Source organism: Salmo salar, chromosome 29 (genome assembly GCF_965601325.2).
Source record: "Salmo salar chromosome 29, fSalSal1, whole genome shotgun sequence".
In the NCBI taxonomy this organism is placed as follows: domain Eukaryota; kingdom Metazoa; phylum Chordata; class Actinopteri; order Salmoniformes; family Salmonidae; genus Salmo; species Salmo salar.
Window position 1 is genome coordinate 6,809,779 of NC_138319.1, and position 21,698 is coordinate 6,831,476.

Sequence of the window (21,698 nt, forward strand, 5' to 3'; positions counted from 1 at the left end):
AAGTTGTAAAACCTAGCAGTATTACTTATTTTTCTAAAAGTGGGGCGGATGTATCGCATTTAGACAAAAACATGATTTTTTGTCTCTCTGAAATGAAACCATCAAGTTGTACATTTTAATCTAATACATGTCTGTCATTGAACAACCCCCATACCATGATTGGGGGGTGGCAGATAGCCTAGTGGTTAGAGTGTTGGGCCAGTAACCAAAAGGTTGCTGGATCAAATCCCTGAGCTGACAAGGTAAAACTCTGTCTTTCTGCCCATGAACAAGTCAGTTAACCCACTGTTCCACAGTAGGCCATTGTAAATAAGAATTTGTTATTAACTAGTAAAATAAAGTTTACATTTAAAAAATTTGATAGTGAAAAATACACCAATGTCTTTAATAATTTCTTTAAACAATAAAGGCTAATTTACCAATAATTCTGAAAATGGATATATAGCGTTTTGGAATTAAACTCTTCATATAGGGAATAGGGATCCGTTTGGGACACAGACTTAGCAACTCTAACGTTTCCCACAGTTCAGTGCATCACATGGGTTATTGCTCTCGGATGAGCAAGCCATGTGAACCCAATGCTTGATGCACCATTTATACTCGGATTAAGACTGCATCACAAATGGCATCCAATTCCCTATTTAGTGTACTGTTTTGACCAGCACCCATTTGGGATGCAGATTCAATTATTACCACCTCTCCTTGAGGACATGCTTCTCTTTTTTACTGTGAAAGGTACATTTTAATAATAAGCTATGGTAATTCAAGGTGACAGCCTGTTGTGTCTTTAGTCACTTATCATCCCTATTATCTAGCATAGACATGTCATCAAATAGTGTTGTATTCTTCGCTGTACCCCAGTAGCAAAAATGAACATGGACAAATGCAAGCATTACCAACTCTAAGGCTGGAAATCCATCAAAGACACTTTATAGACAAGGACATTGCACTTAACTTTTGAAGGTAGCTTAATATATGTGCATTTGATTGAATCCCTATTATATATTTTAAAAAAATGTATGTTCATGCTGTTTAGGAAACATATTTATGAAACCTTATGGCTTATTACAGTACATACAGTACCTTTAGAAAGTTCTTGAATTGTGGTGGCATTTGGGTATGGCAAGAAATAAAGAAAAAATGTTTAGCACATTTTTCCTAGATTTTGCCAAATTTAAATGCATCTTCCCATTCTAACTTACCTAATATGGTAGCTGAATGACCTTTTTACCATTATGATAACATTGTGCCACCAGTAGGAGTAGTAACACCAATGATGGTCACATCAATGATACATTTCAGGTAAATTTAGGTTTTTGGAAATAGAGGCCACATATTCTCAAAGCTAAGGTCATTAACCCATTAAACATATATAATTAATCATTTTTCTCACAATGTCATTTCCCTTTATTAACATTGAGTAACACCAAGTGACACTTGGATTTAGAAACCCCAAATGATAAATGGAATCCTAAAATGTATGGCAAACTAAAAGGGTGCAATTAGGCAATAATTGTATTTAATATAGACCCCTCCCCCAGTAACAGTTTGCCACTGGAGGGAATGCTCAAGCTCCTTGTGTATCTTTGTAATGGATGATTTTCAAGGTCGTAACACCAATGACATAAAACTGAGAGACACCTTTTATATTTGTAAAGAAAAAGTAGGTATTTTAAAAGCCTTCTTTGTTTTTTATTGATCTACACTATATATGAAATACTCTTTTACTTTCTAGTGTTCAAAATAATAGATAGATATCTCTAAATCCCCAAAACATGTCACTGCAACTCTACTCAGTCACTACTGGGACAAGACAATTTTAAACAATGCATAATGTTTTGCACTTTAAATTACTGGATTATGTTGTATCAATGATAAACAGTTGAATGTATGATGTATAACTATTTTTCATTTTAAAGTGTTTTTCATGGTTCCTAAGGTGAAGGACTGAAAATGCCTCCGCAATTCAAGAACAACCCATAGGCCTCTATTACGTCAGCATCCAAACGTCATAGACTGGTAAAGTGTAACTTCACTGTGCTGACTAGGCTAGCTGCTACACATAATACTTATAATCAGACTACCTCACTAAATATAATGGAAAATACATTGACCTTAGATATAGGTCTTTCCCACTTCACAGCATTGATATCACACCATAACTAATGTTGCATAGTACTGACGTGGTGCTTGGAATATTAATGCAACATTTTTGGCTACAAACGACATGGACGATTCATAGTGCGCCATATTACCTCCCTTGTGTCCAAAATGGCACCTTATTCCTTTTATAGTACACTACTTTTGACCAGATATAGTACATTATATAGGGAATAGGGTGCCATTTGGGATGCAATCCAAGTCTAAAGGTAATGGCCAGTGACAGTGGCACGTCTTTGCAGTCACCTTGGCTTGTCTCTCTGCCCAAATGCATTATTCAGAAAGGCATACTGTAGTATTGGTCGGGTCTCTCAGTAGAGTCAGGAAGTCCCCCTCTTTGTTCTGAAACTACAGCTCTGATTGTGCTTTTAATCAAATGTCTTGGGTGGCTCCAATAATGACATAATGTTTTTCTACAGATGTAGTATATTCCTGGATAAGGCATCAATTCAATTAAAAAGGAAAGGTAGAATGTTACTTGATTTTTATTCACTGTGGAAAGGGGTGTGATATTTACAGTCAGTCAGTTTGGATAAAATCTGGTAAATGACTGTGTACTATTACTGCCATAGATTCCGACATTGTCCATAGTAGTCAGTGTGTCTATCATAAATAAGACACCATCTTGCTGGAGGAATAGTAATACTATTACTGCTAATACTATTAGTATTAGCATGAGAATGATGAGATGTTAGCTAACCATGGAGACTTCATGAGTAACCATGTTGTATTGCCATAAGGAACGGCACTTCAGAGATAAAACATTATTATATTGTAAAACTAATCATGACCAACCCCACAGCTATACTTCAAAGTTTGGACTGCTGCTTGGATTGCGGCTTGGACTGCGGCTTGGACTGCGGCTTGGACTGCGGCTTGGACTGCGGTTTGTGCGGTAAGTAGATTATATATTTAGTTAAACTCCTGATTTATGTTTGTAAATCTGAGTACTCTGCATTGTCTGTGTCCTCTTAGAAAAAAGGGTGCTATCTAGAACCTAAAAGGGTTATTTGGCTGTCCCCATAGGAGAACAGTTTGAAGAACCCTTTTTGGTTCCATGTAAAACCCTTTCCACAGAGGGTTCTACATGGAACCCGAAAGGGTTCTACCTGGAATCAAAAAGGGTTCTACCATGAACCAAAAAGGGTTCTCCTATGGGGACAGCCAAATAACCCCTTTGGAACCCTTTTTTCAAAGAGTTTACCCACCATGAGGGAATAGGGTGCCATTTTGGGACACAGCCATTTGCTATATTGGATTTGATTCCACTCGTTTCAAAATATGCATACAGCAACATTATCCATAATTGTGCTTGGACTAAACAAGTAGGAAGTTAATGTTGTGTGTAACCTCAGAGGGAAGAGAGAGAAAGATAACTGGAATGTAATAAATTGGATGGGGGGAAAAGAGAACTAATTCAACAAGAGAAAATATGTCCACAAATGGAGAGTCAAGAGCTGTTGATCATCTTATAAAATGCCTCCCTAGCAGAGCCCCACCTGGTTTGAGCCCCACATTGTTAGCAACAACAAAAAATAGCTCTTATAAATTATATATAAAAAAAATGCGTGTCACAATATAAAAATATATATATAATTGAGTTAATAAAGCAGGATGCAAACATGGTCTCTTTTTTTGTTTTCTTGAGTAAGGCAGCTCCAAAATGCAGGTGTTTCAGCCTAGCTCAGTGCTTTCTGTGGTGGTGGGGCAAGCCAACAGAAAATAGGAGCATTGCCCCGTGATTGGCTCAGTGTTCGTCACTCATGGGGACACTACGTCACAAGTCTAAGTCCTTAGTAAGAGTAGACATCAAACATTTAAGCCCTTTGGGTCCTGCCATAGAGTTACATTAGAAGAGTCCTTCCAAGAAGGCTCAAGATCATTGGCAACAGATAAAATGGCGTCAAATCCGTTGAATGTACAGTAGCTTTGATTGGAGATGTAAACATCTTACTTTCAAAATCTTAGCTAGCAGTCATCATCATGAATCAAATCGACAATCTACTGGCAAATCCTTTTTAATCCTTCTCATGGGAAGAGAAATAATAAAGAGAAATTATAGATAAAACGTATCGGTGCTCATCGGCCATTGGACATAAACATTACCCAACAAGTTGGAAATTGCAAATTCAACAATGACTGGTTTGGAAGGAATCAGTTGTCACTGATCCCCCCGGTACTGCTGCTCATTTTGTTCACCATTTCCGGAGGTCGACTTCACCGGCCTTCTAGGCTGCACTGAACTGTCATTACGTACACCTGGTTCCAATTCCTCACTGGTTGTGTTTGTATAAATGTGCCCTTTGTTTCCCCAATTGGGTTGTCAATTATTGTTCCCATGTCCGTTGGTCGTGTGAGTACCTATGCGTTGTCTCAGCCTGTGCTACGTGTTTTGTGCATTGTGTATTACGGGTCTCGTCCCGTGTCATTCTACGAGGTTTACCCTCACTCTTTTGTTTGGGTACATCCCAGTCAATCATGGTTAACTGCAAGGAAACATGTGCCATCATCATTGCTTTGCACAGAAAGGGCTTTACAGGCAAGGATATTACTGCCAGTAAGATTGCACCTAAATCAACCATTTATCGGATCATCAAGAACTTCAAGAAGAGTGGTTCAATTGTTGTGAAGAAGGCTTCAGGGCACCCAAGAAAGTCCAGCAAGCGCCAGGACCGTCTCCTAAAGTTGATTCAGCTGCGGGATTGGGGCACCACCAGTACAGAGCTTGCTCAGGAATGGCAGCAGACAGGTGTGAGTGTATCTGCACGCACAGTGAGGCAAGGACTTTTCGAGGATAGCCTGGTGTCAAGAAGGGCAGCAAAGAAGCCACTTCTCTCCAGGAAAAACATCAGGGACAGACTGATATTCTGCAAAAGGTACAGGGATTGGACTGCTGAGGACTGGGGTAAAGTCATTGTCTCTGATGAATCCCCTTTCCGATTGTTTGGGGCATCTGGAAAAAAGCTTGTCTGGAGAAGACAAGGTGAGCGCTACCATCAGTCCTGTGTCATGCCAAACGTAAAGCATCCTGAGACCATTCATGTGTGGGGTTGCTTCTCAGCCAAGGGAGTGGGCTCACTCACAATTTTGCCTAAGAACACAGCAATGAATAAAGAATGGTACCAACACATCCTCAGAGAGCAACTTCTCCCAACCATCCAGGAACAGTTTGGTGACGAACAATGCCTTTTCCAGCATGATGGAGCACCTTGCCATAAGGCAAAAGTGATAACTAAGTGGCTCGGGGAACAAAACATCGATATTTTGGGTCCATGGCCAGGAAACTCCCCAGACCTTAATCCCATTGAGAACTTGTGGTCAATCCTCACGAGGCGGGTGGACAAACAAAAACCCACAAATTCCGACAAACTCCAAGCATTGATTATGCAAGAATGGGCTGCCATCAGTCAGGATGTGGCCCAGAAGTTAATTGACAGCATGCCATGGCGGATTGCAGAGGTCTTGAAAAAGAAGGGCCAACACTGCAAATGTTGACTCTTTGCATCAACTTCATGTAATTGTCAACAAAAGCATTTGACACTTATGAAATGCTTGTAATTATACTTCAGTATTCCAGAGTAACATCTGACAAAAATATCTAAAGACACTGAAGCAGCAAACTTTGTGGAAATTAATATTTGGGTCATTCTCAAAACTTTTGGCCACGACTGTACAGGTAGTTCACTGTAAGAACGGCCCATGTTCTGAATGCTGTCGCTGTACATTTCAAAAGTGCTGAACAAATAGTTATATTGACCTTGTCCGTCGTCGCACGCTCATTAATGTCTTAATCGAAATTGTCTCTTATCCGCTTGTCGTCCCTTTATGCCATAGTTTGTACATCTCAATTGTCAGTAGAAACCACATTTGTTTAAGCAAGTCAGCCATATCAGCTATGTTTTTTAAAAGGCAGTAAATGAGGATGAATGAACTGTTTCGCTGCCAGACAAGTCTCCGCTTATAGCCAGGTGTAGCAGTTGTAAGGTGTTGGGAGTGCTGTTGGGACTCTGCTGTTGGGACAGCTTTATGTAGGCCCTAACAGTTTGTGGGCACCATTTGTCACCGTTATAGTGCAATTAATGTATTGTTTAGTGCTGTGCTGTGTAGTGGCTTTGCTGGCATGCATCCCACATTATATATTTTTTGCCACACCAAGAGTTACATGCTAAAATCACCACTGGTTGTAGCTCACGTACAGTTTCCTGTAGTTCAGATGTGGCCGTGTAAGATTTACAATATTCATCATCTGCTGAACAGCGATGCTACCAAATTCCACTGATATGATGTATCATTGTATATTTTATATTTTATAGAGGCCAAGGCATGAACTATGCACTTATCTATGGAAAAATAGGGAAAAAGTGAAGTGTTTTTTTATTTATTTTTATTAATAAAATAAGTATAAAAATATAAATATAAAACAATATGACTTGGCATTCAAACAACATGAATTCAGTGTGTAACAGTTACCCTACAACGTATACGTCCTTATTACATTGTACACCTATGATGAAATGGATCCACAGTTTGATGAATAAACCTTATCAACCGTTCACATGAACATTGTTTGTCAAACAAAGATAGTGAATAGGATATAGTATGTCCATCATGGAAAAACAGTTCATACATGTATCTATTTCAAATGTAATTTGCAGGAAAAGCTATTTTTTTTAAACTTTTTTTCATTAATATGTTTTCCCATTAAACATTGATAGTATACAAGACTACTATCTCCTTCCTCATTTACAAAACACATTGTCCACACCATTGTTCACAAAATTTCCTAAAATTCAAAGGCATCTTTTCTGATTATACCAAAAACAGTAAAACTGTGAGAAATGTCACCACCAGTATTGAGTGTAATGTTCAAGTCTTGAAATCTACTTGACCATTCATATGAATCAATGGATGAGTGGCAGGAAAGTGTGTGAGAGAGATTATTGAGACATGACGTTGATGATGAGCTGCTTTCGTATAGGCCTAATTGTGATCTAGGTTTCTCTCACCATGTCCTTCCCTATATACATATCTGCTAGTTTTTTGAACGGGGGTCCCCAGTTGCTGAGGTAATCGTACTCCTGGTCCCCCTCCACACATCCAGACTCCAGGGAGCTGAGGGACTCGGCTAGCGAGCCGCTCCCCTCATAGGCGTAGGTGGCCAGGGAGTCGTAGGGCGGCGCGGTGGGGTCCGAGTCGTTCTCATGGAGCCTCCCATGAATGAATTCTCTGACGTCGGTGTTATCCTTTATAGGTGATGTCCTCTGGAAGGGAAATAGCATCTCTGGGATGATATCCCTGCGCAGCTTGTTAGCGTCCATCACCTCTGGGTTGCGCAGCGTGCCAATATCAAAGGCCTGGGTGTCCTCCTCTCCGCCTCCTTCATCGTTGTAGCTGACGACGTTGTCTCTCACATCCTCTTTGGAGATGATCAGAGGCTCCTTCTTCCTCTGTTGCCTCCTCAGGGCAGCGAACAGCACCACGATCACTATAGACAACAAAGAGTGAGAAGAACTTGAGTATGAGATGGGAGAGGAGTGGGCTTCGATACATGTGTCATGCATTAAGGAGACTCAGAAATGCACAGAAGAGAGAAAGACGTATTTGCTATCAGTGATAAATCCGCTGCACTGCCCGCGGGCACTCACCTCCTTTTATTAAAGATTCAGCAGAAAAGATTTTCTTTCTCTTTTCCACTTAACTTCACATTCACTGTAGAAAAGCTGTAGCACTTGAAAGAGTGCCTCCTTTTTTTCTCTCTCAAGTCAGACTACACTTACACACATGATTAAATGCATCTTACCATATTTTCATTTCTGAGCAGGACTTTTAATCAAAACTTGCCAGCATGAGCAGAAATTTGCATCCAGAGAGTGGCGCTATGAGAGTGTGGGATTTCTGTGGGGTACAGCTCATTATTTTCATGAAAAAGGAGCAAAAATAGCTAAAATAATTCCAGCCAGCCAGTGTTACTCCCTCCTCCTCCTCTTCCTCCTCCTCCTCTTTCCACCTCTCAGCAGGTGCTGTAGTGCTCTACCTGCCTCCCACCTAGGTGTTAATTATAAAGCTCTCTCTGCAGGAGGGGCTCTTTAGGGGCCCTGTGACCAGACCTTTCTGACTGACCCATGCTGTGGTTTTGGGCGGTTTGGGGTGGCGAAGAGGAGGAGAAGCAGGAGGGCAAACCGTTCCAGCTCAGTGCCTACTGCCTGCCTGCCTGTCTGTCGGAGGCATAGTAGAGGTGAATTAGACAGCCTGTTATAGGGGTTCAAGCGAGAACCATTGGATAATGAGCAGATGTCATGATATTTCGCTCAAAAGGCAAGCATGGGGTTCAACCTTCATCACTTCCAATCTGAGTGAGCCAGAAGCCAGAGCTACAGTTGAGCTCTCTTCAGTGTGAGACAGACAAGTGAAGGGAGACTGTGAGGAGGAACAGGCATGCAGTGGAAGAAATGTCAATACTTAATTTGCTAGCGAGGAATCAGTTGCTAGGCGAGGATGCAAACATGATTCTAGTTAAGTGGAGATCATGAAACAGGTGTTTGTGAAAGAAAGATAGCATACACATGAAGAGGTGAACACATCAATAGATGAGCTGGGTCTCTGCAGTATCGCGAGGAGGAAGATTAGCAAACACACTCAGGCACATTAGAACCTGTGTAATATTGTGTATAACACAGGGCTAAGGGCTGTTCTTAGGCACGATGTGAAGTGAAGTACACAAAGAAAACTCAGTGGATATGTATGTTGCCGTTAGGTCACTGTCATGACTTTTAATGGGATAATTGAATTGATCAACATCTTAAATAGGCTCCTCCTATATGATGCTGTTTTGGTGGCACTGGGGTTATGCATGGCCAAGTGCAGTACCAGGTTCAAAGTCAGTTTTTTGGCCATTACTTATTGATATACCCTTGAACATAAGCACTACATATTTTAGCTTTTTGCCTTGGAAAATGACATGCATACTTGCAGTTTTGCACTGTGTGCATTTACAATACCGCATTAGCTCACAAAGGGGGCTGAAGTGGTGCTTTAGGAAGTCAGGAAATAGCATGTGACCTACTTTAGCACGGAAAAACACAAACCTTTTTGTCAAGTGGATATATCCACTAATGAAAGCTTTCATCCCCCTGCACCATTTTCATGAGGAAACACACTGTATTTACACAAGCAGCCAGCAAAGTATGCCTCAGCGAGTGGTCCTACATTCAACTATCTTTAGATGAAGAATGATGATGAAAGGAACACACACAAAGAAGAAGGTGTAGAGTCACAGAAGTAGCACAGTGGATTTAAGTGCTGTCAAAGGACTTTGTGGCTACAGACCTGTTCAGCACAGTGCAGTATAGTTATTTGTGGTAGAGTCCAACACAGCCCATAATAATTGCTTCCACTTTGTAATACGTGAATTGGATAGGTGGGTTATACTTTACCGTGTGTTTAGACTTAAGAAGACTAGTTGAGTGCTCTGACTCTGATTTGGGCATCTCCCAAATGGCACCATATTCCCTATAGTTCACTACATTTGAACAGAGCCTTATGGGCTCTACACAAAGCCGTTGACTGTCTGTACCAGTGTAATTGATAGTAATACTTACTCAAGAGGATAATGACACAGAGCAGGATAGCCACCAGAGCTCCAGTGCTCAGCCCGGCAGACAGCAGAGCCTCAGTGTTGCAGGACTGCATGTTCCCCCGGCTGTCGCAGGCACACACATTCACAGTCAAAGTGCTGGTGCTGCTCTGGATAGGGTAGTCATTGTCCGAGATCACCACGGGCAGTAGGTAGGTATTCATCTCACGCCGGCTGAATCCTGCCCTCCGAGTCAGGATCCTGGCTGTGTTATCTAAGGGGTGGATTGCAGAGGAAAGAAATGGGGGATATGAGAAATGAAAGGTAGTTTGTAATGTTTTGAACAAATGGTCCCCCTAAATCTTGTATCGTTGCAGGTTTCAAAAAAGTATATAATACATCTCACACCATCACTGTAACAAATTGCTGTAAATTTACAGCAACAAATGTACAGTTAGCTACTGTAATTATATATTACGATACAGTACTGTAAAGAGCAATGCATTTTGGGGGCTCAATGGCACTCCGCTACACTGCTGTAAAATGACATGCTGCCAAAACAGGCCTTTCACAATATTTCAAATACAGATTGGAAAGCAAATGGTTCATGCGGAAAAGAGAACACTAATCAGCCTGTAGGCTCAGCAAATAAACTCAACAAAAAAAGAAATGTCCCTTTTTCAGGACCCTGTCTTTCAAAGATAATTCGTAAAAATCCAAATAACTTCAGAGATCTTCATTGTAAAGGGTTTAAACACTGTTTCCCATGCTTGTTCAATGAACCACAAACAATGAATGAACATGCACCTGTGGAACGGTCGTTAAGACATTAACAGCTACAGACGGTAGGCAATTAAGGTCACAGTTATGAAAACAGGACACTAAAGTGGCCTTTCTACTGACTCTGAAAAACACCAAATGAAAGATGCCCAGGGTCCCTGCTCATCTGTGTGAACTTGCCTTAGGCATGCTGCAAGGAGGCATGAGCAATGCAGATGTGGCCAGGGAAATAAATGTCAATGTCTGTACTGTGAGATGCCTAAGACAGCGCTACAGGGAGACAGGACAGACAGCTGATTGTCCTCGCAGTGGCAACCACGTGTAACAACACCTGCACAGGATCGGTACATCCGTACATCACACCTGCGGGACAGGTACAGGATGGCAACAACTGCCTGAGTTACACCAGGAACGCACAATCCCTCCATCAGTGCTCAGACTGTCCGCAGTAGGCTGAAAGAGGCTGAACTGAAGGCTTGTTGTAAGGCATGTCCTCACCAGACATCACCGGCAACAACATCGCCTATGGCCACAAACCCCCCGTCGCTGGACCAGACAGGATTGGCAAAAAGTGCTCTTCACTGACGAGTCGCGGTTTTGTCTCACCTTGGGTGATGGTCAGATTTGCGGTTATCATCGAAGAAATGAGCGTTACACCGAGGCCTGTACTCTGGAGCGGGATCGATTTGGAGGTGGAGGGTATGTCATGGTCTGGGGCAGTGTGTCACAGCATCATCGGACTGAGCTTGTTGTCATTGCAGGCAATCTCAACACTGTGCATTACAGGGAAGACATCCTCCTCCCTCATGTGGTACTCTTCATGCAGGCTCATGCTGATATGACCCTGCAGCATGACAATGCCACCAGCCATACTGCTCATTCTGTGCGTGATTTCCTGCAAGACAGGAATGTCAGTGTTCTGCCATGGTCAGCGAAGAGCCCGGATTTCATTCCCATTGAGCACATCTGGGACCTGTTGGATCGGAGGGTGAGGGCTAGGGCCATTCTCCCCAGAAATGTCCGGGAACTTGCAGGTTCCTTGGTGGAAGAGTGGGGTAACATCTCACAGCAAGAACTGGCAAATCTGGTGCAGTCCACGAGGAGATGCACTGCAGTACTTAATGCAGCTGGTGGCCACACCAGATACTGACTGTTACTTTTGATTTTGATCCCCCTTTGTTCAGGGACACATTATTCCATTTATGTTAGTCACATGTCTGTGGAACTTGTTCAGTTTATGTCTCAGTTGTTGAATCTTATTATGTTCATACAAATTTTTACACATGTTAAGTTTGCTGAAAATAAACGCAGTTGACAGTACGCAAAAGCGATAATAATCCTATTATAAAGGTGATTTTTTCATGCGTTCTGGTACCTCAGGTCACCCTGATATGTGTAGAGGACAGATCGGAGAGGCAGTAAATCTCAAACCTGTAATGGTTGCGTGTTTAACTATGTCCTCTTGATCTGTTTTGCTCTGTAGTCATTGCCAGTTTAGAAGCCTTTGTTAAGGTCTCTACAAGTGCAAGTAATATAAAACACCAAATATGAATTGGTGTGCTGTAATATATACAGTAATTACATATTCAATGTTCGCGATTGTTGTGAATGTATTACAATACAATTTAACAATAAAGTACTGTATTGCTGTTTGTTCTATATTTACTGAAGCATTATGTAAATTATGGTGCATTGTGGAAAGAAATGTGTGGGAGGGGAAAGAATCGCTGGCTTATTATCATATTTTGAGGCGTGCCTTGTAAGTGGCTATATTCACCCGTTAGTGAGAATGCTGTACCAACTGAACTGACATGTGGTAGTTGTGTCTGAGCATTTTAATGTGCATAGAAAACAGATCACAATGGTAACTAGTCTTAAAATGTTACTGATTTGCCAAGATATAGTGGCTTGCAAAAGTATTCACCAACCTGACATTTTTCCTATTTTGTTTCTGTACAACCTGGAATTAAAATAGATTTTTTTGGGGGGGGTTGTATAATTTGACTTACACCACATGTCTACGACTTTTTTTTTTTTCTACGACGATATTTTTCTTGTGAAACAAACAAGAAATAAGACTGAAAACTTGAGAGTGCATAACTATTCCCCCCCAAAGTCATTACTTTGTAGAGACAACTTTTGCAGCAGTTACAGCTGCAGGTCTCTTGGGGTATGTCTCTATAAGCTTGGCACATGTAGCATCTGGGATTTTTGCCCATTCTTCAAGGTAAAACTGCTCCAGCTCCTTCAAGTTGGATGGGTTCCGCTGGTGTACAGCAATCTTTAAGTCATACCACAGATTCTCAATTGGAATGAGGTCTGGGCTTTGACTCGGCCATTCCAAGACATTTAAAAGTTTCCCCTTAAACCACTCGAGTGTTGCTTTAGCAGTATGCTTAGGGTCATTGTCCTGCTGGAAGGTGAACCTCCGTCCCAGTCTCAAATCTCAGGAAGACTGGAACAGGTTTCCCTCAAGAATTTCCCTATATTTACCGTCAACCATCCTTCCTTCAATTCTGACCAGTTTCCCAGTCGCTGCCGATGAAAAACATCCCCACATGATGCTGCAACCACCATGCTTCACTGTGGGGATGGTAATTTCTCAGGGTGATGAGAGGTATTGGGTTTGCGCCAGACATAGTGTTTTCCTTGAAGGCCAAAAAGCTCAATTTTTGTCTCATCTGACCAGAGTACTTTCTTCCATATGTTTGGGAGTCTCCCACATACCTTTTGGTGAACACCAAATGTGTTTGGTTATTTTTTCTGGCCACTCTTCTGTAAAGCCCAGCTCTGTGGAGTGTACGGCTTAAAGTGGTCCTATGGACAGATACTCCAATCTCCGTTGTGGAGCTTTGTTGCTCCTTCAGGGTTATCTTTGGTCTCTTTGTTGCCTCTCTGATTAATGCCCTCCTTGCCTGGTCTGTAAGATTTGGTGGGCAGCCCTCTTGGCAGGTTTGTTGTGGTGCCATTGTCACGCTCTGACCTAGGAGAGCTGTGTTTTGTTGTCTCTAATTGGAGATCATATTTAAGTTGGGGTTTGTCTATGGGGTTTTGTGGGTAGTGGTTTTCCGTTTTATCAAGTGTACCTGACGGAACTGTTGGCTGTCGTTTTGTTGTTTTGGTTAAGTGTTTCATTAAAGAAAAGTATGAGCACTCTACACGCCGCGCCATGGTCCCCTTTATACGACCCTTGTTACAGAACTACCCACCATGATTGGATCAAGCGCCGTGCCCAGGCAAAAATGGACACCTGGTCACACAAGGAGTGGACAGAAAGGAGAAACTGGACTTGGGGCCAAGTAATAGAGAGGTATTGGAGCCTACCGGGGAAGAACGAGAGGCAGCCCCCCAAATTTTATTTTGGGGGGGCACACGGGTAGTTTGGCTGGGCTAGGACTGAGACCTGAGCCAACTCCCCGTGCTTATTGTGGTGAGCATGTGCCTGCCTCTCGCGCTCTCCCTCCAGTGCGACTCTGAAGCCCAGTACGTCCTGTGCCTGCTCCTCGCGCTCTCCCTCCAGTGCGCCTCCATAATCCAGTACGTCCTGTGCCTGCTCCTCGCACTCTCCCTCCAGTTCGCCTCCATAGCCCAGAACGGCCGGTGCCTGCTTTCAGCACTCGGTCCTCAGTGCGTCTTCCTAGTCCGGTGAGACCTGTTTCAGCTCCACGATCTAAGCCTCCAGTGATAAGCGATGGTCCGAAGCCTATAGATATGATCCATGGCACGAAGCCTCTAGTTATGATCCATGGCCCGGAGACTGTAGGGATGTTCCATGGCACGAAGCCTCGAGAGATAATCCATGGCCCGTAGCCTGTAGAAATAATCCTTGGCAAAAAGCCTGAAGGGGTTATAAATGGTCCGGAGCCTGTAGGGATAAACCCTGGCAATGAAGCCTGTAGGAATAATCCATGCCCGGCACCTGCAGAGATCATCCATGGTAAGAAGCCTCCTGTGATGATTCATTGTGCGGAACCTGTAGAGATGATCCATGGCATGGCAGCGGTTACTAGTCCGAAACCTCCAGCGACGCTCCCCAGTCCGGAGCCTCCAGCGACACTCCCCAGTCCGGAGCCTCCAGCGACGCTCCCCAGTCCGGAGCCTCCAGCGACGCTCCCCAGTCCGGAGCCTCCAGCGACGCTCCTCAGTCCGGAGCCTCCAGCGACGCTCTCCAGTCCGGACCCTCCAGCGACGCTCCCCAGTCCGGAGCCTCCAGCGGCGCTCCCCAGTCCGGAGCCTCCAGCGGCGCTCCCCAATCCGGAGCCTCCAGCGGCGCTCCCCAGTCCGGAGCCTCCAGCGGCACTCCCCAGTCCGGAGTCTTCAATGGCGGTCTGCAACCCGGAGTCTTCAACGGCGGTCTGCAGCCCAGAGTCTTCAGTGGCGGCCTTTAGCCCAGAGTCTTCAGCGGCGGTTGGCGGTCCAAAGCCTCCGGCGATGATCCACGGTCTGGTTCCTCCAGACACACAGTACCGGGGAGATCAGTGGGCGGTGGGGGCTCTACGCCCGGAACCAGAGCCGCCGCCAAGTATGGATGCCCACCCGGACCCTCCCCAATAGGTTCAGGTTTGCGGCCGGGATTCCGCACCTTTGGAGGGGGATACTGTCACGCTCTGACCTAGGAGAGCTGTGTTTTTCTGTTTATTTAGGTCAGGAAGTGATATGGGTGGGCAGTCTGTGTTTTTTGTTTCTATGTTTTGTTCTTGTTTTTGTAGTTCTAGGTTGAGTTTTGATGATCTCCAATTAGAGGCAGCTGGTTCGTGTTGTCTCTAATTGGAGATCATATTTAAGTTGGGGTTTGTCTATGGGGTTTTGTGGGTAGTTGTTTTCCGTTTTGTCAAGTGTACCTGACGGAACTGTTGGCTGTCGTTTTGTTTGTATGAGCACTCTACACGCCGCGCCTTGGTCCCCTTTATACGACCCTTGTTACAGCCATATTCTTTCAATTTTTTTATAATGGATTTAATGGTGCTCTGTGGGATGTTCAAAGTTTCAGATATTTTTTTGTAACCCAACCCTGATCTGTACTTCTCCACAACTTTGTCCCTGACCTGTTTGGAGAGCTCCTTGGTCTTCATGGGGCCCCTTGCTTAGTTGTGTTGCAGACTCTGGGGCCTTTCAGAACAGGTGTATACATATTCAGATCATGTGATACTTAGATTGCACACAATTGGATTTTATTTAACAAATTATGTGACTTCTGAAGGTAATTGGTTGCACCATATCATATTTATTGGCAAAGGTGCAAAGGTGGTGAATACATGCACACACCACTTTCCCGTTTCTTATTTTGTATACTTTTTTGAAACATGTCATTTTTTCATTTCACTTCACCAATTTGGACTATTTTGTGTATGTCCATTACATGAAATGCAAATAAAAATCAATTTAAATTACAGGTTGTAACGCCAAGGGTGATGAATACGTTTGCAAGGCACTGTATTTTTGTCTGTTTTGCATTGTACTCATGGCAAGTTTGGAAGCATTTGTTTAGGCCTCTAAAAGCACACGTGATATAAAACAACGAATAATCATACATATACTGTAATATGCAAATATCTAGCAGACAACTTGCTTACACCAATCCCATGTAATTACTGTAAAACACCAATATTATGATTACAGTAGCACTTACTTTCATATAGTAGGCACATTTTACAGTATGTTACTGTAGCATGGCTCTGATATTACATTAACCTCTACGGGATCGGTGTCCCCCCGCGGGACGGTTGAGCTAATGTAGGATAATGTGATTAGCATGAAGTTGTAAGTAACAAAAACAATTCCCAGGACACAGACTTATCTGATATAGGCAGAAAGCTTACATTCATGTTAATCTAACTGCACTGTCCAATTTACAGTAGCTATTATAGTGAAAGAATACTATGCTATTGTTTGAGGAGAGTGCACAAAATGTATTAATAAAACAATTAGGCACATTTTTGCAGTCTTGATACAACATTTTGAACAGATATGCAATGGTTCATTGGATCAGTCTAAAACTTTCCACATACACTGCTACCATCTAGTGGCCAAAATCTAAATTACACCTGGGCTGGAATAATACATTATGGCCTTTTTCTTGCATTTCAAAGATAACGGTACAACAAAAAAAGGTATTTTTTTTGTTTTTCTATTATCTTTTACCAGATCTAATGTGTTATATTCTCCTACATTCCTTACACATTTCCACAAACTTCAAAGTGTTTCCTTTCAATGGAATCAAGGATATGCATATCCTTGCTTCAGGTCCTGAACTACAGGCAGTTAAATTTGGGTATGTAATTTTAGGCGGAAATTGAGAAATGGTGTCAGATCCGTATTAACTTAAAGAACACTGGTGGCAAATTACTGTGAATATTAGAATAACATACTTGTCACTACCTAGAGGTGGGCAAAGATACATCAAAAAGTATCTTGCAAGAAATGCATAGAATCTTGAAGACCAATCTATTATTAACTACTACAGCATTCTCAGTAATGGCTACAGAAATGTTTTACTTGCTATGACTGTGATATGTGTTTATTTATCAACCTTAGTTTAATGCACTGACTGTAAGTCAGTCTGGACAAGAGTGTCTACTGAATGACCAAAATGTAAATGTGAAAATGAAAATTTGCAAAGCACACTGCTGGGTATTATTCTAATGAGTTCCACTCTCAAACTATTTGTATTTTGATAAAATGTGGCCTTATTTGGGGTCAGAGCTCATTAGAATAATACCCAGCAGTGTGCTTTGCAAGTGTTTACATTTTGGTCATTTAGCAGACACTCTTATCCAGAGCAACTTACAATCAGTGCATTAAACTAAGGTAGCTAAAAAGAGCATATGAATGTAATACTGTAGCAAGTAAAAAATTATGTTAACGTTAATGTGTATGTTGTAATTAAACACACTACCTGCAAGTCTATGTTTAAGAGATAGATGGAATAGGCTGAGGAAAACTGAGGGTTGGAATGTGTAATTGGAATTAGAGACAAGTGGGAGTGGAGTTGCTGTGTGGGAGATAGAATGAGGGTCAAAGATAAAAGTAATAAAAAAAGTCAAAATAAAACATAATAAAAAGTACATTTCAATGACACTGAGGGGCAGTGTTCTTACAACTAATGCCGGTTTGCCTGAGGCTGATGCCGTGCAGGTGTGTGTACACATCCATATACACACACTCTCATTCAAATTAACACATACAAGAACACACACATATAATAGTGCCAGACATGCACACAAACATATACAGTTGGCATTGCTGTTATGATTTTAGTAGTCCTTGATGTTCTTTGTTTTAAATGTATTATTTTGTTTTATAATTTTTTTTTTCATTGTTGTTTGCTGTTTTCTTCTGTCTTTTCCCTTTTCTCTTTAGTTCATTCTCTTGGTTGTTGGTGCATTGGGGGGTTGGGGAATGGAATTAATTGTATTTTTTATTTTTCTTCCTGGGGGGGACTGTGGGAGGAGTCTTGAATGGTTGAGGGACAGCTATTGGGGAACTGTGGGGGGATCTTGGAGGGTTCAGGTTCACGTTTTTTAGCCTGGTGGTAGATCTGTCAACGTGCCCTTGAGCAGGGCATTGACCCTGGATGCTTCTGTGTGTCGCTCTGAATGGGAATCTGTTGGATGACTGGTATGATGTAGTTGTTGAGCGGCTTCACTGCAAGTATATTGTATGTTTCGGATATTCAATAAAACATATTTTTTTAAGGTCTATGTTTAAATGTGAAAATACAAGATACATGAGTGAATTCAACTATTTCAAAATAAATTATAGGTACTTTAGGCCATTGATATGCAAATGACAAATACGTCTTGACATATCTATATCAAATAACAGAAATGTGCTGCCAATATTGCACTATAAAAATGACAACACATTTTTTTGCAGTGAACAGTATGAACAGATAATGGCCAGATACAAAGCATCATTCACTACTTGTAAATGCTACTAGTCAATAAAGAATTACAGAATGCTAACGTTTACCTTCATTGTCAACGATAGTGAAGTTTGGATTGGAGGAGCTTATGCTGAAGACAAACTTATGTCCAACAAGGGGCTCATCTGTGTCAACTGCACTTATCGTCTGAATCAGCTGTGGATAGTGAAACAAAAAGGCATTCGAAAACATATGTACTTTTATTCAGGCTTTTCCTCAACATTCTTAGTATTCTTAGTATTCTTAGTCTACTTTACCTGTCCTGATTGGACATTTTCACAGACAAATGTCTCGTAATACATGGCAAATTCAGGTGCATTGTCGTTAACGTCCAGGACCCTGATGAACACTGGGACTCGAGTGGTTTGGCGAGGGTTACCTAAACAAGATGTTTGATGTGTGTTAGCAGGCCCATACAGTAGACCCCTCAAATTTAAATCTGGACCTTGAAGTCAGTTCCGCTGCTTTTAAAAATGTCTTCCCCTCTAATAAGGGACTGATTTTAGACCTGGGACACCAGGTGGGTGGAACATAAGCAGATTTGTTAATTTTTTATTTAACTAGGTATATGTGAACATGTGCAGCTTTTGCATCCCATTTATGTGTCTTTGTCTATTTTCAAACGTGCATAAATGCCTCTAGCATCAACAATTTGTGTAATAACAAAGGCCACAAAATTTAGCGAACATGCACAAGAGTTTTTGCCAAAAAAGTAATAAAAAGAGGATGTTTATCTTACTTATTTCAGTTGCAACAACAGAGATGTTATGCCATTTTGACATCTCCCTGTCGAGGCCTTTCAGTGTTGTAATGGTGCCGTTAACAGAATCAATGTTGAACAGTCTCTCCAGATCGGTATGGCGGTCAATGGAGTATCTGCATAGAGTAATACAAATACATCATGTTTGATTGTGTACAAATGTCCCTAATTTTAATTTACCCATACTAATCGACACATGATTCAAATCAAATTAATCATATGGACATGATGTTTTGCCCCAGACATAAAGCTGCAGTTCTTGTCTCCTGTGATGAATTCCATCAATATCATTCATTATGTTAGAGCATAATAACACAGGAGTCTATTAAAAAATACACTACAAATCACCTAATGTTTGCCCACACAGTATGCATCATTCTTCTCCTTCTATTTCCTTTGTCAGGAAATAATGAATACTTCTATACTGCTGTCTCATTTATCATCGTCAACTTATATATTCTACTGATATTCCTCATTGTGCTGCACTAGCAGAGACTGGCTTGTCTCCATGTTGGAGAGAGAGACAGATGGACGGGCAGGCAGACAGATGGGCAGGTAGATACACAGAGACAACAGACAGACAAATACACAGACAGACAGGCGCCATATGTGTGGAACAGCGCAGTGTGAATCGATAGAGCAAATTAGGCTCTTTCACTTTGACTTTGTGCCGCTACCACACTGGGTTAGCTTACATAATTCTGTGGAAATAAACAGTGTCTATTCTCTTCACAGTGCCATCAACAAGGAGGGACCCATCAATAATTAGCTTTTCTTCCAACCACCCTCTCTCCACACTGGCACTCGGATACACTGATGGATTCGATTTAGCAAAGCGAACCACATTTCCACCCCCAAAAATGTAATGGTTGTTATAGACTTATTACCACACCAGGAATTGTTTATTTCTATTGCTGCCTTTTATTCTTGGTTTCTTACACCATAATAGTCCATTAGGTTATGAAACAATCAAATTACCTAAATTAAAACAGCTTTATTCAGCGAGGGGAATATCTATAAACAATCAGTAAGTCAAATAATTAACCAACTACATGTAGTCAATCAATCAATCAATGAAATCCTGTGGATTATCAGATTTTATAACAAAGATGCTGAGCCAGGTCAGTTCAATGTATGGTCTGAGTCTCATCTGGCACCATATTACCTATATGGTGCACTCTTTTGACCAGTGCCCTGATGGGCCTGGCCAAAAGAAGTGCACTGCATAGGGAATAGGGTGCAATTTGACATGCAGACACAATTACTTACTTGACTGGGTTGTTGTCAGCATCGGGGTCCCTGGCAGACACCACACCAACAAAGCTGCCAGCGGCTGTGTCCTCGTGCACCTCAATGATATAAGGGTTCCTGCTAAACACTGGCGGCTCATCCACATCCTCTATCGTCACCCGCACCATGGCGTCATCTTTGAAAGGAGGGTTTGGACTGTACATGAACCTGGGGTCCAGATAGGTGTTAGTCACCTCCACTTTGAATGAGTACGTCCTTTGCTTTTCATAATCCAGTTGCTATGAAGAAAATGAAAAAGATAAATTATCAATAATTATTCAATAGAATTAATTTACTATCATAACTGAAAGTAAACTGAAAGTTGATGCTTAAGTTGATAAACTTGGTCGATTATTGGTTGAAATAAAAACTAGTGAATGAGTAAAGTAAAGCGGAGCTCCCCTACTTATCTCCTTACAGCTTTATACCTACTGTATCTGAGTTTCTTTATACCTACTGTATTTATTTTTTGCGCACCTTTAGATATAAAGGACTGCTATCAGGGTGTCATTTCTAATCTGAGCCTATGTATACAGTATGTACGCACCGTCCTCTTTTCACTTAGGCTCATCCAATTTGCATAATTGTCCGAGGCTCTGAAAAGTATGGCCCTAGCTAAGAAAAGAAAAGCTAAACCTGGATTTCAAAAGTCTCAAAGACTCTTTATACAAATTCCCAGGAGGAATAAGGGTCTCTTGACAGTGAACAGAATTAAGTACTTTCATGAAGATGATAATAATAGAAGATGGGTTTAGTTTAGAGAGAGGATAACTCTCTATATACACAAAGTGGTATCTTGTGATTTGAAGCAGTTGGGTCATAAGCGTTTAAAACATGAGAGCATTGTACTGGAAGTTTAGGGCCTACCTTTTTTACCCTGATAACGCCCTCCTGTGTGTTTTGGTCGGAGATGATAGTGAACATATCCTGTCCGTTTCGGTCGACGATGCTATAATGCATCTCAGCATTCCGCCCCACGTCCGCATCGTTAGCCTTGATCCGACCTATGGCTGCTCCTACTTCAGCCGACTCCAGAGTGCTCAGACGAAACGTATCTGGGGAGAAGAAGAAAATACGATTTAAAAAAATAGAAACAGAATAAGCACTGGAGTTTTATCCCCATATTCTTTGCACTCTGGGACGATGTGTATTTTTAAATGTTTGTTTATCTACATCTCCTGGGGGAGAAGTATATATAAAAGATACTCCAC

General features: G+C 41.8%; 1 protein-coding gene across 3 annotated transcripts in view; it reads right to left on the reverse strand.

Annotated features, from left to right (window-relative positions):
• Positions 1-6,546: 6,546 nt before the first annotated feature.
• Positions 6,547-21,698, reverse strand: part of LOC106590054 (cadherin-10) — a 47,112-nt gene continuing 31,960 nt past the window's right edge. For 2 of the 3 annotated variants that reach the window (XM_014180562.3, XM_014180564.3), the window contains 7 exons: positions 21,355-21,542; positions 20,467-20,726; positions 19,177-19,313; positions 18,695-18,816; positions 18,485-18,593; positions 9,759-10,007; positions 6,547-7,645 (listed from right to left, as the gene is read on the reverse strand). In XM_014180562.3, coding sequence (XP_014036037.1) covers positions 7,152-7,645; positions 9,759-10,007; positions 18,485-18,593; positions 18,695-18,816; positions 19,177-19,313; positions 20,467-20,726; positions 21,355-21,542 — 1,559 coding nt within the window. In that variant the 3' untranslated portion in view covers positions 6,547-7,151. Of the gene's footprint in view, positions 7,646-9,758; positions 10,008-15,717; positions 18,158-18,484; positions 18,594-18,694; positions 18,817-19,176; positions 19,314-20,466; positions 20,727-21,354; positions 21,543-21,698 lie in introns of those variants that run through there. The other variant, XM_014180565.3, reaches the window with a different exon arrangement.